General features: G+C 39.4%; 1 protein-coding gene across 1 annotated transcript; it reads left to right on the forward strand.

Annotated features, from left to right (window-relative positions):
- Nucleotides 1–8,300: 8,300 nt before the first annotated feature.
- On the forward strand, nucleotides 8,301–13,697 carry UTP23 (UTP23 small subunit processome component). The gene is made up of 3 exons (XM_005897248.3): nucleotides 8,301–8,578; nucleotides 12,104–12,278; nucleotides 13,187–13,697. The coding sequence occupies exons 1-3, from the start codon at nucleotides 8,391–8,393 to the stop codon at nucleotides 13,568–13,570; spliced, it is 747 nt and encodes a 248-aa protein (XP_005897310.1). The 5' UTR covers nucleotides 8,301–8,390; the 3' UTR covers nucleotides 13,571–13,697.
- Nucleotides 13,698–16,303: the final 2,606 nt, after the last annotated feature.

Consider the following 16,303-nt stretch of genomic DNA (forward strand, 5'->3'; position numbering starts at 1 on the left):
GATAGGTTAAAAAAAAATGACCCCATACAGCATGAAGTTCTCTGGCAGTTTCAGTTATGATTTCATTAAATTTCAAATGATGGTTTATTTATTACGCATGTATCAAAGTACAACATTTTGCACATTGCTACCGCTTTTCAACTTTTTGCTTTTCTCTCCCATTGTATGTTTTTACTACTTTAATTAATACCACTGAACACTTTGTTAGTGAAACTCCAGTGGAGAGCATTATTCAGACCTATTGTGAAATACTTAATTCCTTTTAACTTACCTCACATGGCAGTATTTTTTCTCTGTATAATTTCATTCAAATAAACTATTTAGCAAGCAAATTTGCTAGTCTAATTTTACACCCACCTGACAACAGCCATCTGATAACCAATGGTGAATTATGTGCTGATCACTGTCTGGTTTAGAAATATCCTTGACAAAGAGCAATCCCTTGTGATTTTTTTTCTAAGACACAGTTTCTCCTTCATCATTTCAGGAAGAGTCCATGGTACTAGCTAGGCCAACAGACAGAAATTTTGCTTGCTTCCTTTAATTGACAGCTGGGTGACACAAACATTTCCTTGATGTTTCTTGCCCAAGCAGCTAAGGGTCTTCATATTTAGCTAACTTTTCCAAACAGGAGATACATCCCACTGACACTCTTAGTTCAAATCAAATTGTTTATACTTTCAAAATAAGCAAATGTCAAGATAGCCTCTATAGAATGTAAAAAGATTTAGTTTATTTTATTTGAAAAAGTATTTTACATTTACATCTACTTCTGCTTTATTGACTATGCCAAAGTCTTTGGCTGTGTGGATCACGACAAACTGTGGAAAATTCTGAAAGAGATAGGAATACCAGACCACCTTATCTGCCTCCTGAAAAATCTGTGTGCAGATCAAAAAGCAACAGTTAGAACTGGACATGGAACAACAGACTGGTTCCAAATTGGGAAAGGAGTACGTTAAGGCTATATACTGTCACCCTGCTTATTAACTTATATGCAGAGTACATCATGCGAAATGCCAGGCTGGATGAAGCACAAGCTGGAATCAAGACTGCTGGGAGAAATATCAATAACCTCAGATACGTAGATGACATCACCCTGATGGCAGAAAGTGAAGAGAAGCTAAAGAGCTTCTTAATGAAAATGAAAGAGAAGAGTGAAAAAGTTGGCTTAAAACTCAACATTCAGAAAACTAAGATCACGGCATCTGGTCCCATCACTTCACAGCAAATAGATGGAGAAACAGTGGAAACAGTGGCAGACTTTATTTTCTTGGGCTCCAAAATCACTGCAGATGGTGACTGCAGCCATGAAATTAAAAGACGCTTGCTGCTGGGAAGAAAAGTTATGACCAACCTAGACAGCTTATTAAAAAGCAGAAACATTACTTTGCCAACGAAGTTCCATCTAGTCAGAGCTATGGTTTTTCCAGTAGTCAGAGTTGGACCATAAAGAAAGCTGAGCGTCAAAGAGTTGATGCTTTTGAACTGTGGTGTTGGAGAAGACTCTTGAGAGTCCCTTGGACAGCAAGGAGATCCAACCAGTCTATCCTAAAGGAAATCAGTCCTGAATATTCACTGGAAGGACTGACGCTGAAGCTGAAACTCCAATACTTTGGCCACCTGATTCGAAGAACTGACTCACTAGAAAAGACCCTGATGCTGGGAAAGTTTGAAGGCAGGAGGAGAAGGGGACAACAGAGGATGAGATGGTTGGATGGCATCACCAACTCTATGGACAGGAGTTTGAGCTAGTTCCAGGAGCTGGTGATGGACAGGGAAGCCTGGTGTGCTGCAGTCCATTGGATCACAAAGTTGGACATGATTTAGCAACTGGACTGAAGTGATTTTACATTTCAAAAACAAAAAACTTATAAACTAGGATTTTGAAACTGTTCAAAGAAAGGGTAATTATATTGGCAAAAACTAACCAACATCGAAATTTCATCAAAGACATCTGCCAAGATAAAATTCTCTGATTCTGGCAAGTAGCTTTAACTTGGGCTTCTGTGATGGCTCAGTAAAAGTAAAAGAACCAGCCTGTAATGCAGGAGACGGGAGTTCGATCCCTGAGTCAGGAAGATCCCCAGAAAAAGGAAATGGCGACCCACTCCAGTATTCTTGCCAAGGATATCTCATGGACAGAGGAGCCTGGAGGGCTACAGTACATGGAATCGTAGGAATCGAACACAACTTAGTGACTAAACAACAGCTACAACAAACAACAGCATACTTGCATGCCCTTACAACCGGAGCAGGCAATGGCACCCCACTCCAGCACTCTTTTGCCTGGAAAATGCCATGGACGGAGCAACCTGGCAGGCTTCAGTCCATGGGGTCGCTAAGAGTCGGAATGACTGAGCGGCTTCACTTTCACTTTTCACTTTCATGCATTGGAGAAGGAAATGGCAATCTACTCCAGTGTTCTTGCCTGGAGGATCCCATGGACAGAAGAGCTTGGTGGGCTACAGTCTATGGGGTGGCAAAGAGTCCATTTGGACTGAGGGACTGAGTACACACACAGTTTTAACTTAGTTTAACTAGGTTTAACTTGGTTTAACTAAGTTTTAACTTAGTCTGTCAATGTTTGGTTATGGCTGTATATAAAAGAAAAAATGTTTCGATATAGGGTTCTTCTTGGGTGAAAAAAATGTACCATTCTGGTGAGTGGTATTGATACTGGGGGAGGCTCTGCATGTGTGGAGGCAAGAGCTACATGGGGAATCTCTGTATTTTCCTTTATATTTTGCTATAAACCTAATACTGCTCTAAAAAAAAATACAGTTTCAAAAATGAAAAGAAATCAAAAATAATATTTTTAAACTACAATATAAGTTTATTTTTCTTCTTATGTAAAACAAGCTCAGAGGTAAAAAGGCTAGATTTGGAAAGGCAGTTTCATAGTCACTGATGGCCCAGGCTCTTTCTCTTTTCTACTTTGCTAGCTTAGCACGTGGGCTCCATCCTCTCATTTACCTCTTGCTCTAAAATAGGCTACAAAGTCCCCTTTATTACATCCAAATCCTGGGAGTGGTTAGAAAGATGATGGAAAAAAAAAACAAACGGAAGTGCCCACCACCAAATGAAACCAATTTCCTTTAAGCAGCTTTCCCAGAAGTCCCTTGTAACATTTATACTTAACATATCTTTGGCTAAAACTTAATCCTATGACTATACTTAACTCCACAGAGTCTGGGACATGGATTCTCTTTTCTGGGCGCACTACTGTCCAGAATGAAATTAGGATCCTATTACTAAAGAAAAGAGAAGAGATATTGTCAATTCACAATTTGTGTCACATCCATTATGTTACATGTGGGATTTTGTGGGAAATTTCATGCAGTCATTAAAAATAATGAAAAAGTACTATGCCAATTAACTTGGAATATGCGTGGAGAGGATTTTTACGAAGATCATTAGGTGAGAAAACTAAAATAGACAGAAGTTATAAAATATGATTTCATTTTTGAATAGCAAAGTGACAAAAATCTCTAAATATGTATGCAGTGTACATGCAAATGAGTATGTGAATATGAAAAAAGTCACAGAAGGGTACCCAGTAGATTATTATGTATTATTTTGGCAAGGAAGAGGAGATGACTGTCTTGTGTTGTTCTATTGTTCCTCTTGTTATAGTAGGCCTGTGTTATTTTTATAATTTGAAAACCATAAAATGTTTTTTTAAAATATGGCAGCAGAACCAACCTTTGTAACACCTTCCTTTATATATAAAAATTCACAGTAAGCAGGTCCCAGATGGAGTTTAGAGGATCTTAGTGAAGGACTAATAGTCTCTCAATGCAAACCAGTCTACCTGAGTTGCTTTAAATTATTTATTTTGGGAAATTACTTATTTAAGGAATATGTTAGCTGGGTAAAAGTAGGGGAACATTGCATTCCTTTGGAGCTAATGGATGTTAACAAATGTTTGTAAATATTTAAATATGAATATAAGGAAGAATAATATCATGACAGATATCTTTGCTGAATTATTGGAATATGAGCATTTATGAAATTAAACAAAATAAGCTTTATGAACTGTATTTAATATTTACCTATTTAATTCCATTTAGGACATGAATCTTTCATGAAAAGTCTGGTTTGGGAATTAGTCATAGCTTGCAAGAATAAATCATACTTATGTCAACTTGGCTTCATCAAAATTTCATGAAGAAAGAGCTTCACAATTGTGTACAACAACATATAAATTATATTTGATCCAGGTGTAATAAAGAATATGAAGACTATGAAAAAATAAAGAAAAATAAATTAATCCCCTACTGCAACTGAATGTCTATTTGGCCTGGAAAATGTCCAGTGTTTGAGTGACCTGAGGGGGAAAAAAAAACAGCAGCTAGCAATGCTGAGACATTACTGTTCCTGCACTCTAAGTTCAAGAGAATTTTCAATAATTATTTTTAAAAGTTAATAATATTATAATAATTTTCAAAGTAAAATTTCAGGTTCAAACTTATATCCAAATAGTTTGTCCAATAATGGCAATATTTGGTTCCTGCCTTTGTTGTGGCCAAATGTTGATTTTTCAATACTAGGTCATTTGGTATCAGGCAAAGATATACTCAGTAGACCCGGAGAAGGCAATGGCACCCCACTCCAGTACTCTTGCCTGGAAAATCCCATGGATGGAGGAGCCTGGTAGGCTGCAGTCCATGGGGTCGCTAGGAGTCAGACACAACTGAGCAACTTCACTTACCCTTTTCACTTTCATGCATTGGAGAAGGAAATGGCAACCCACTCCAGTGTTCTTGCCTGGAGAATCCCAAGGACTGGGGAGGCTGGTGGGCTGCCGCCTATGGGGTCGCATAGAGTCGGACATGACTGAAGTGACTTAGCAGCAGCAGCAGCAGCATACTCAGTAGACCACTTAATGAAAACGTCCCATTGGGCAAACAGTGACACTTTACTGAAGATAGTCCTTCTGGAACACTAATATGCATAATAAATGACTTGCAGGAGATTGTAATAAATGTCACCTCCTCTCTGAATAGTATCCTTCTCCCTCAATACTTGTTCTGAATCAAATGGGCATATTAAACAAGCATACTTGCAGCCTTTCTGCATGTCCCAGGATCATGTTTTGAGAAACACTGATGTAACAGAAAATTCCGTTTTAAACTTGATAATCACCAGTATCTACTGTCTTCTTGCTTGTGAAATAAGGGATGGTTGTGTAAATAGCACTCACATACACAGACCTTGAAAAAAATTGCTACAGTTTACTAAATTGAAAAAAATACAAAAAAATAATATGACTCAACCCTAGTCCTGAACCACATATTTCTTACTAGTGAAATGTGGCCAACAGGATGGTAGATAAATCTGTGAGTCTGTTTTTAAAACTGTTTTAACTGTTTTGCAGGACTGGGATAGTATATTTTCTCTGTCTGTGGTGGGATTATAGTCAGAGTGGGGTTGTTGGCACACAGGGATAAAGAGAGTATTCAGATTGAAAGGTCATGAGGAATTCTACTCAAGAACTGTGATTCCAGTCCCACAGTAACTCTTCATGGCTTCCAACTCCTAGATTTATTTTCGGTTAAAAGATGCAGCCATTTAAATGATGTTGTACTGGGAATCAAGACAGGGTTTGCATTATAAATTTCAATTTCAGTTTCATAAACCTGTGTCTTCAAATAAAACCGCAAATGCAAATAACACATCTCTATCATTTTGTAAGTTATTCTTCTGCGTTGGTTCTTTCAATCTTCAGCTAGAACTAGATCTGGGACAGATCCAGGTCAAAATGCAAAATCCCATACTCCCACTCTCTAATTATTTTGCCTAGAATTGAAGTAGATATGTAGCAATTAGTCATCGGGACTCAAAATTTTCAGATTCACCCTCTTCATTAATCAAGTTGACCAAGTAATTTCTAAACTTTTGGTCTGCTTCGTACCTCTCTGTTAGTAGCCCAGTAGGTAATCTTCCTACCTTAGAGACTATAGACATAAAAGAGGTTCTTAAAAGTCATCTAGTCCTGCCGACCTATTTGCCAGTGAGGAAGTTGAACCCAGCTTTTGTGGGGAGTTGCTCAAGGTCAAATAACTTGGGTTAGGGAAAGAATGAGAACTCTAGTTAGGGACACTGACTCTTGGAAAAGGAAGCTCTTGAGAAATCCTCCTGAAACGTTCCTTGCAAGTCATTTAGGATGGTCTCCAGAAGAAATGCAAAATGGTAGTACTTTCCGCCCTGACATTTGCCTCTTTAGAGACAGTGGTCTTATGGGGGAGATGTGGAGGGGTGCCAGAACACTTGAACTTCAGTCAGGAGACCTGGGTTCCACTGGTAGTTCTGACACTATAGGACCAGGTGTCCTTAGTACTCAGGCTCAGCTTCTTTATAGGAAGGTAACCATTGCAAACCGGCCCAATCACAGTCATCCAAAACACTTTGATCCCTTTCTTCCCTCATTTGAGAATTATTAGCCTCTTGAGAAACCTAAATGCAGGTCAGGAAGCAACAGTCAGAACTGGACATAGAACAACAGACTGGTTCCAAATAGGAAAAGGAGTACGTCAAGGCTGTACATTGTCACCCTGCTTATTTAACTTATATGCAGAGTACATCATGAGAAACGCTGGGCTGGAAGAAGCACAAGCTGGAATCAAGCTTGCCGGGAGAAATATCAATAACCTCAGTATGCAGATGACACCACACTTATGCCAGAAAGTGAAGAGGAACTAAAAAGCCTCTTGATGAAAGTGAAAGAGGAGAGTGAAAAAGTTGGCTTAAAGCTCAACATTCAGAAAACTAAGATCATGGCATCTGGTCCCATCACTTCATGGGAAATAGATGGGGAAACAGTGGAAATAGTGTCAGACTTTATTTTGGGGGGCTCTAAAATCACAGCAGATGGTGATTGCAGCCGTGAAATTAAAAGATGCTTACTCCTTGGAAGGAAAGTTATGACCAACCTAGATAGCATATTCAAAAGCAGAGACGTTACTTTGCCAGCAAAGGTCCGTCTAGTCAAGGCTATGGTTTTTCCATTGGTCATGTATGGATGTGAGAGTTGGACTATAAAGAAAGCTGAGTGCCGAAGAATTGATGTTTTTTAACTGTGGTGTTGGAGAAGACTCTTGAAAGTCCCTTGGACTGCAAGGAGATCCAACCAGTCCATCCTAAAGGAGACCAGTCCTGGATGTTCATTGGACTGATGCTGAGGCTGAAACTCCAATACTTTGGCCACCTCATGGGAAGAGTTGACTCATTGGAAAAGACCCTGACGCTGGGAAAGATTGAGGGTAGGAGGAGAAGGGGACGACAGAGGATGAGATGGCTAGATGGCATTACGGACTCGATGCACATGAGTTTGGGTGAACTCCGGGAGTTGGTGATGGACAGGGAGACCTGGTGTGCTGCGTTTCATGGGGTCGCAAAGAGTCGGATACGACCGAGCGACTTAACTGAACTGAACATTAAAGGAGGAAATACAAAGTAACTTATCTAGAACAGTGCCTAGGCTATATTAAGTCTCAATATTTTCATTGATTACTATAACGCCAATTTTTCAGCTGCTGCACCAAATAACACGCAAGAGGGGGGGTGTGTGTGTGCTCGCGCGCGCGGGCGCCAAATCGCTTCAGTCGTGATCGAGTCTTCGCGACCTTATGGACTGTAGCCCACCTCTGTCCATGGGATTCTCAAGGCAAATTCTTGAGAATCTGAAGTGGGTTGCCATGTCCTCCTCCAGGGGATCTTCCCGACCCAGGGATTGAACCGTCGTCCCTTAACATCCATCTACATTGGCAGGCGAGGTTTTTTTTTTTTTTTTTTAATTTATTTTTTTATTAAAGGATAATTGCTTTACAGACCTTTGTTGTTTTCTGTCAAACCTATGAATTAGCCATAGATATACATATATCCCCTCCCTTCTGAACCTCCCTCCCACCTCCCTTCCTATCCCACCCCTCTAGGTTGGTACAGTACTATTTTCTGTTTACAACTCTGCTTTCTACTCTTTCTTGTTCCTCTTGATATCCTGTAGCATCTGATTGTGTCTTCTTTCTTGGTTCTTTTCCCTTGGTCTTCATGTCACTCTGGCAGGCGGGTTCTTTACCACTAGCGCCACCAGCGTGTAGTACTTTTAGTCTGACACCCGACTGCGCATGCTCGCTCCTAATCGCACATCTAGTTGTTTTCCCGCTTAAGTGCAAGCTCCGCCTCCGAGGGCGTGTCCCTTAGAGCGCGGGCACCACGATGAAGCGCGCGCTCGACTAGGTGTGACGTAAATCGGGGCGACAGATAGGGCGTTTGCTTCCGGGGCCAAGGGTATTTGTTTCCGGGGAAATAGATATTGCCGGTCGTGGGTTAGTTTTTTGGTTCGAAGCTGCCTCCTGGTCGGGTGGCCTGGGTCCGGGAAGCCAGGCATGAAGATCACTAGGCAGAAACATGCGAAGAAGCATCTTGGCTTCTTCCGCAATAATTTTGGAGTCCGCGAGCCATACCAGATACTGCTGGACGGCACTTTCTGTCAGGCGGCTCTACGGGGCCGCATCCAGCTGCGAGAGCAGTTGCCCCGCTACCTCATGGCGGAGACTCAGCTGTGCACCACCAGGTGGGCCTGGACGGTCCGGGTGGAGGCGCGGGGGACCCGCGAGTGCGGTAGCAGCCGGGCCGCAGCTCGCAGGCATCCATTGCGAGCCCTGCAGGGGCAAAGCGCCCCGCCCAGTAGGAGCTGACCGTTCAGCCGGGACGCGGAGGAGGGTGGGCGAGTATCTACCGTGTAGACAGATGGTAGTGTCGTGGGGGTATTTGCTTGTCGTTAGTCTGGAGGACAAGCGCATGTCCTTTGCAGTTCAACCTGGCTTCCGACCCCAGTGCTACCGGTTTTGTGATTCCGGCAAGTTATTTAATCTCTTGAGCCTAGAATTACTCATCTGTTAAAAAAAAAAAAAAAAAGCTCGTAACTACTTATACATTTGCTATAGAAGTCTGACGAGGTATAGTATTTGGGGATCGTTTATTGGTATCTCAAAACCTATCTTCTCGAAGTGGTTGCTGGTTGTTTGCAAAGCTTTTCCCAGTTTAAGAATTTTTCAAGCTTCACAACTGCCTCATGGTGTAACATCTTCGATTCCCAGAAAGATAAGGCCAGACTCGATGTTAAGAACTTTGTGCAAGGTCCTCTGTTTATTCAGCTGCCTTTTTTGAGCACCAACAATATGCCAGGCACTGCTCTAGCCAGAGGATAACTGGATGAACAGGATGATCTCCCAAACCGAATGGCCAGCTAAGTGTATAAAGTGTTAGTCGTTCAGTCCTGTCCGACTCTGTGCAACGCTATGGACTGTATCCTCTCAGGCTTCTCTGTCCGTGAAATTCTCCAGGCCAGAATACTGGAGTGGGTTGCATAAATCAACCGCTAATTGATACGTTTGACTCCAAGTGTAGTTTCCCCATTTCCTCAAAGTGTGGAAGCATGTAAGATGAAACCATGTGGGGTTGTTTAGAGAGAGGGTGGAATCAAGGAAGGTTTCATAGAGGAAGTGACTTGAGCTCAGTCACAGTTCAGTTCTGAAGGGAAGGACATTTTTTGAGTGAAAGATCCCTTGTAGAACTCTTGAACGAAGGAGTGAAGTTGTGAAATGAAAGGGAAAGAGGTTAGAGCACAGTGTATACTCAGGAAAGAAGCTGGGAAGAAGATAGAGGCTGCATAACAAAGAACTACTATTCATAAACATAGTAGTTTTTTTTTTCGTTTGTAGAATATTTCCTTTAAAAAGTGAAAAAAGAAATTTTAAATGACTATAAGACCACACCAGTGACTTACTACTGTCATTCATCCAGTTCTTTGCACACACACACATAAGAATGGGCTCTTACTTTGCATATGATATTAATGGCCTGCCCTTCTCACCTAATGCTATGCTATGCTAAGTCACTTCAGTCGTGTCCGACTCTGTGTGACCCCATAGACGGCAGCCCCCCAGGCTTCCCCGTTCCTGGGATTCTCCAGGCAAGAAGAGTGGAGTGGGTTGCCATTTCCTTCTCCAGTGCATGAAAGTGAAAAGAGAAAGTGAAGTCGCTCAGTTGTGTCCGACTCTTAGCAACCCCATGGACTGCAGCCTACCAGGCTCCTCTGTCCATGGGATTTTCCAGGCAAGAGTACTGGAGTGGGGTGCCATTGCCTTCTCCGCTTCTCACCTAATAGTACTCCATAAACAGCTTTCTGTATTCAGAACTTCATACAGATTTCATCCAGTTAGAGAGCTTCAGATGGGACATAGATATCCTTAATTTTTGATCCCCTTTTCCTTCAGGACTGCCAGATCCTAATGGCCTGTGCTCCAGAGTTGATTTCTTTTGTCTACAAACCTTGTCCATTTAGCTCTGTCTGTCATAAATATTAATATTTTTAATACAGTCTGTAATATACATGTGTTTGAAAAGTAGTGGGTGAAATTATATTTTGCTCCATTTTTCCCCATAAAGAATTTAGCTTCTGAACTTCTGGAATATTTCATGCACAAAAATAGAATAGCATGACAAAATATCTACCACCCAGCTTTTGCAGTTATTGACATGACTATTCTTACTCATTTATTTCCCCCACCCCCCCTTAACCTTATTGATAGGTTATTTTAAAGCATATTGTTCTGTTAATTCTTGGTGTGTGTCAAGAGGTAAATGCATTAGACATGATAAATATCTTCTAGAAAAGATAACTGCAGCTATGTAAGGGGTGAGTTGGAGAAGCAAGAGAATGAAAACAGGTAAACCCATTTTTTGGTTGTCTAGTCAAGAACTAATGGGAGAGAGGAAAGGCAGGAACCCCAGGGTTTTACAAGGAGATGTCACAGAAGTAAATACCAAGCTGAGATAGAACTACCCACCTATGGGACAGGGTAGAGGTGGGAGTGAGAAAGCGAAGATCAAATAGGATTTCGGATTTCTAAACAAGGTATCTGAGAAGATAATAAATTCAAAGCATTAGCAAGCCCTGGAGAAGTTTGGAGACAGGAAAGTAGTTTGATTTTAGACATAGTGAATTTGATGAAGAGCTGATGGTAGGCCATCCATGGGAAATATTCAGTAAATGTTTGCCAATTTACTCCTGAAATTCAGAATAGCATTCAAAATGGGTAACTGTAGAAAGCAAAATCTCTTCAAATGGGATGATAAAAGGGATGAGGCAAGGTAGAGACAGGCAAGGGTTGGCTCAGGTTGAAGAACCTTTTGACTCACTATTTCTCATAATTTTTAAGTGGGATAGAGGAAGTACCTGAGGATCTTATTAAAATGCTAATATTTGACTCCTCCATAAGAGGTTCAGATTTGTGGATGAGAAATTAGGCTTCCCAGGTGGTAAAGTTGTGAAGAATCCGTCTGCCAGTGCAGGAGACGCAGGTTCAACCCCTGGGTTAGGACGATCCTCTGAAGTAGGAAATGGCAACCCACTCCAGTATTTTTGCCTGGAAAATTCTATGGACACAGGAGCCTGGTGAGCTATAGTCCATGGGTGAGTTGAACATGACTGAATCACTGAGCACACACACATTGGTAACAGTTTGAAAAACAGCACCTTAATATGAAAATGCAAAGTGAAAGAAAGTTGTGATTGCTTTTAAACAAGCTGGTGAGTTGAGAATGTTTACTTTTCTGAGCTGAAAATACTTTAAATTAAAGGTGTATCGATTTGTACTTGAAACAGAAGCCTTTAGCACTCTGGTTGGGGCATCTGTTGTCAAACTACTTAGATTCACATTTCACTCTACCACTTTTGGTTGTTTGAATTTGGGCATGTTACTTGAAATCTCCCAGAATGAGCTGTTCTAAAATAAGGATAATTTTAAAGGAAGCTGCCCGACTTTGTAGGGCTGTTTTGAGATAAGGGAGAATTTATGTCAAGAGCAGTTAGCATGCTGCCTGCATATGATAAATGCTCAGTACATTTCGGCTATTCATTAAGTTCCTTCTACTTGGTGTATGCATTTTTCCAGGTCTTTTGAGAGTGAAATGGTTACTGTATGGCTTGTAGTTTTTGAAAAAGAACTGAGATTGTTTTTTATACTTGCTTTATGTGAATAACTGATATGCATCTGTTATAATTGTGAGCTGCTAATAACATTTTATTTTCCAGATGTGTGTTAAAAGAGTTGGAAACATTGGGAAAGGACTTATATGGGGCAAAGCTGATTGCCCAGAAATGCCAGGTTCGAAATTGTCCCCATTTCAAGAATGCAGTGAGTGGATCAGAATGTCTGCTTTCCATGGTGGAAGATGGAAATCCTCACCATTATTTCCTGGCAACACAGGTGACACGTTTTAAAACCAGAGTCAATTTTAATCATCTCTGTTTATACTTTATGTGGAGCTATTTGTCATTAGAAGAAATTAGATGGATTAAGCATAATGGTTTTCTTCTTCATTACTAAAATATCCTTTTAAATAAAAAATTATTGACATAGAGATGTGATGATATGTTTTAGGGCTCTTAAAAGGAAAGTAAGTAGAGCAAAGATTTTACATTTTATGTTTATACATGTTTTTTCATGTGTCTATATTTCATACTATTTATGTATATATGTATTTATATATTCATGTGTATTCATATTTACATATGAATACATATATTCAGAAAGTTGTGTTTCATATTATTTAAGACCATACCACCAGTATGGAACTCTTTCAGGCTTTTAAAGACTGGGATGCAGGGGAGGAGAGACTCTCTGGGTGAATATTAATAAGTTCACATACGTACAGATTTCCTTAAATATGCTTGTGGAATATTAAAATTACACAGTTAGAGGCAGAGCTAAGTGAAGAATCTGAGTCAGCTAGTTCCTACTTTATTTCTATTCTTTCGATCTCTGTGAGCATTCTTGAAACATGTATCAGAGTAGGAATGATGGATATCACTTAACATATTTGCCGTTGCATTAGTTTGTATTTTGAGGTCCTAGAAAATTAGTGGTCTTAGAATATTGATCAGTATAGAATATTGATAATTCCAGTTCACATTGTTGATGCTTAACTGTGCTCAGTTTTTATGTTTTTCTTCTTTTGTCATAAAATATACTACCGTTAGGGGGACATACTGATTTGAGAAGTAAAACCGGTGATCTTTTATTTTTAGTATAGTCCTCTTTAAGTTCTTAGAAATCTATTTAAGGTATCTAATTATTATATTTGAACTAAATAATTCTATTTTTCTCTTTAATAGGATCAGAATTTGTCTATGAAAGTAAAGAAAAAGCCTGGAATTCCTCTCATGTTTATTATTCAGAACACTATAGTCTTGGACAAACCTTCTCCCAAAACGATCGCGTTTGTTAAAGCAGTAGAGTCCGGTCAGCTTGTCTCAGTGCATGAGAAACAGAGTATCAGGCAACTCAAAGAGGAACAGGGTTTAGTAAAAGACCCAGAACAGAGAAGAAGAAAAAAGCGCAAGAAAGTAAGTGGCCCCAATCCTCTTAGCTGTTTGAAGAAAAAGAAAAAAACACAGGATACGAACTCATCTGCCTCGGAAAAGAAAAGGAAAAGAAAAAGAATCCGAAACAGATCTACCTCAAAAGTACTTTCTGAGAAGCAGAATGCAGAAGGGTAATAAGTCCTTTGGTTACTTTTAAAGACTTTCAAATATGAAAATAAATTTCTTTTAGAAACTGAAAGTACTTATTTTTATAAATGAATATTGACCCACAAGCCTTTATAAAATTATTTTTTAAAAACCAGTGGATGTATTTAGGTGTAATCATTTTTACTTTTCTTACAGAACTTAGAGGGTTTTTTTTTTGATGTAAAACTGTTAATCTTTTTCTGTCTTAGTGCTGTCCCCCACCCTCCAACATTATGTGGAGATGGTTTATAGTACCAAAATGCTTGTGACTAAAAAAGAGGTAATCCTTCTCATCCTTCTTTCATGTTCACAGAAGCAACTTACTCTTGCAACTTATATAGTGGTTGTAGAATTTACCTTTATGTTTCCAAATAATATGAATATGTTGCTATCTTTTGATCTGCTGATTATTTATTAACTTTCTACTAGAAAGAGTGAAAATTTTGCTTATTTTACTTAACCATTTTTCTAGTATATTAATATTTCAGTATTTTTACATCCCAAATTCAGTATTTTCATTATGAAGACTACCAACTTAATTTACTACTGAACCAAGTAGCATGCTGTGGTTGACGTTATTTCTTATATTACTTTTTTTGTTATTTCAGAAGTTAATAATGGGCTTATTTTCTTCTAGCATCTGACTTGATCTTGCCATATTCAATAATTCTGGAAAGGATCTCATAATTTTTTATATGATTGTTGTTATTCAGTTGCTAAGTCATGTCTGACTCTTTGCAACCCCATGGACTGCAGAACACCAGGCTCTTTTGCCCTTCACTATCTCCTGGAATTTGCTTAAATTGGTGTTCACTGAGTCCGTGATGCTATCTGATCATCTCACCCTCTGCCTCCCACTTCTTTTGCCTGCGATCTTTCCCAGCATCAGGGTCTTTTCCAATGAATTGGCTCTTCTCATCAGGTGGCCAAAGTATTGGAGCTTCAACTTCAGCATCAGTCCTTCCAATGAATATTCAGAGTTGATTTCCCTTAGGATTGACTGGTTTGATCTTGCAGTCCAACGGACTCTGAAGAGTCTTTTCCAGCACCATGATTAGAAAGTATCTTTTTAATATAAATTTATTTATTAATATTAGAGGCTAATTACTTTACAATATTGTATTGATTTTTCCATACATCAACATGAATCTGCCACGGGTGTAGTTCTTTGGTGCTCAGCTTCTCTATGGTCCAGCTCTCATGTGTATATATGACTACTGGAAAAACCATAATATCAGGTAATTTCTTTCCCCTGGTGATACTTCTGGAGCCAGCTCTCTGACCTCCAATGTGGAAACATTTTCTGCCAGGTATATTCCTCAGCTATCACCTAGGTATTTCCTGTCCTTATCCAGAGAATCTATTCTGTAGCCTAGATTCTTCTTGGTTTCCTCTTCTGTGGTGGAGCATAGAGTGTGCAGGAGGTACATTTTTTGAGGCTCAACCAGTGTGTCTAAACCTATATTTATTGTACCAATAATCTAGCAAGATAAAGAATTCTCTATTCCTAATTGTTTATAAGACCCTAGGGGGAAAAATCCCTTTACTCATTTCGAGTTCCATTTGTCCAGTGGAGAGGATGATTTTCTTTCAGGTATACATGTTCACTTCAATGACAAGAATTCTCTTCCATTCTTGGAATAATACTCTCTCAGATTGGCTTTAAATATTGTTTTTAAAATGTCTTAATAGTTCAATTAGGAATTGAATAATCTAACTTTTCTTTTTTAGGCCCCTCCCAAATTGTTTCAATCATCAATCAGGCCAAAATTAAAATGTTTTTACACTGTAAGATTGAAGTATGAAGTTCTTAGATTAATCAGTAGTTCCTGACTTAAGAGTCTGTGATACCTTCAAATAGTGGTTCTTAATCTGTATCCTTATAATATCATGATCATGTATGAAGTACTTCATGAATAAGTTCTTATTCATGGCTAAAATAAATGACTTTAAAAATATGAGACAATTCAAATTTATTCCTATAGAAATATTCTAAGTTGAATTCAGAGATGCTTTTTTGATGGAAAGTGGAATTTTAGCTTTACACCAGGAGCACCACATAGGCTGTATTACCTCTCAAGCCAGGTGAGTGTTTTCTGTTGTCATTTCATGATTCTGTTTAAATTGTTTATGTGGGAACATTTTTTTAAAAGGAAAGCGAAAGTACTAGAAAAAGGTGAATATAGTTCTATAGTTTTGTGAGGAGAAAACATTTGTCAGTAATGACAAGAGTTGAGATTACTAAATGTAGACAAACTGATAAAGCAAGTGAAATGCACACTGATAATACTTGTTTCAACGTTCTCAAATGCATAAATTTTAGGTATTTTTCTTTTTAACAAGGTTTGATTGCCTATTAATAGAACTGGTGAGCTGGGAAAGTCAAGTCATTTTTAATGAATAGTAATTTTTAAAATATAAAAGTACTATGCATTATAAAACATTTAATATCTTAAAATTTTGATTGCTGCTAAGTTGCTCCAGTCGTATCCAACTCTGTGACGCCATAGATGGCAGCCCACCAGGCTCCCCCGTCCCTGGGATTCTCCAGAGTGGGTTGCCATTTCCTTCTCCAATGCATGAAAGTGAAAAGTGAAAGTGAGGTTGCTCGGTCGTGTCCGACCCTTAGCAACTCCATGGACTGCAGCCTACCAGGCTCCTCCGTCCATGGGAGTTTCCAGGCAAGAGTACTGGAGTGGGTTGGTGAGCTGGGAAAGTCAA

The sequence above is a fragment of the Bos mutus genome, chromosome 14, assembly GCF_027580195.1.
Source record: "Bos mutus isolate GX-2022 chromosome 14, NWIPB_WYAK_1.1, whole genome shotgun sequence".
NCBI classification, from domain to species: Eukaryota; Metazoa; Chordata; class Mammalia; order Artiodactyla; family Bovidae; genus Bos; species Bos mutus.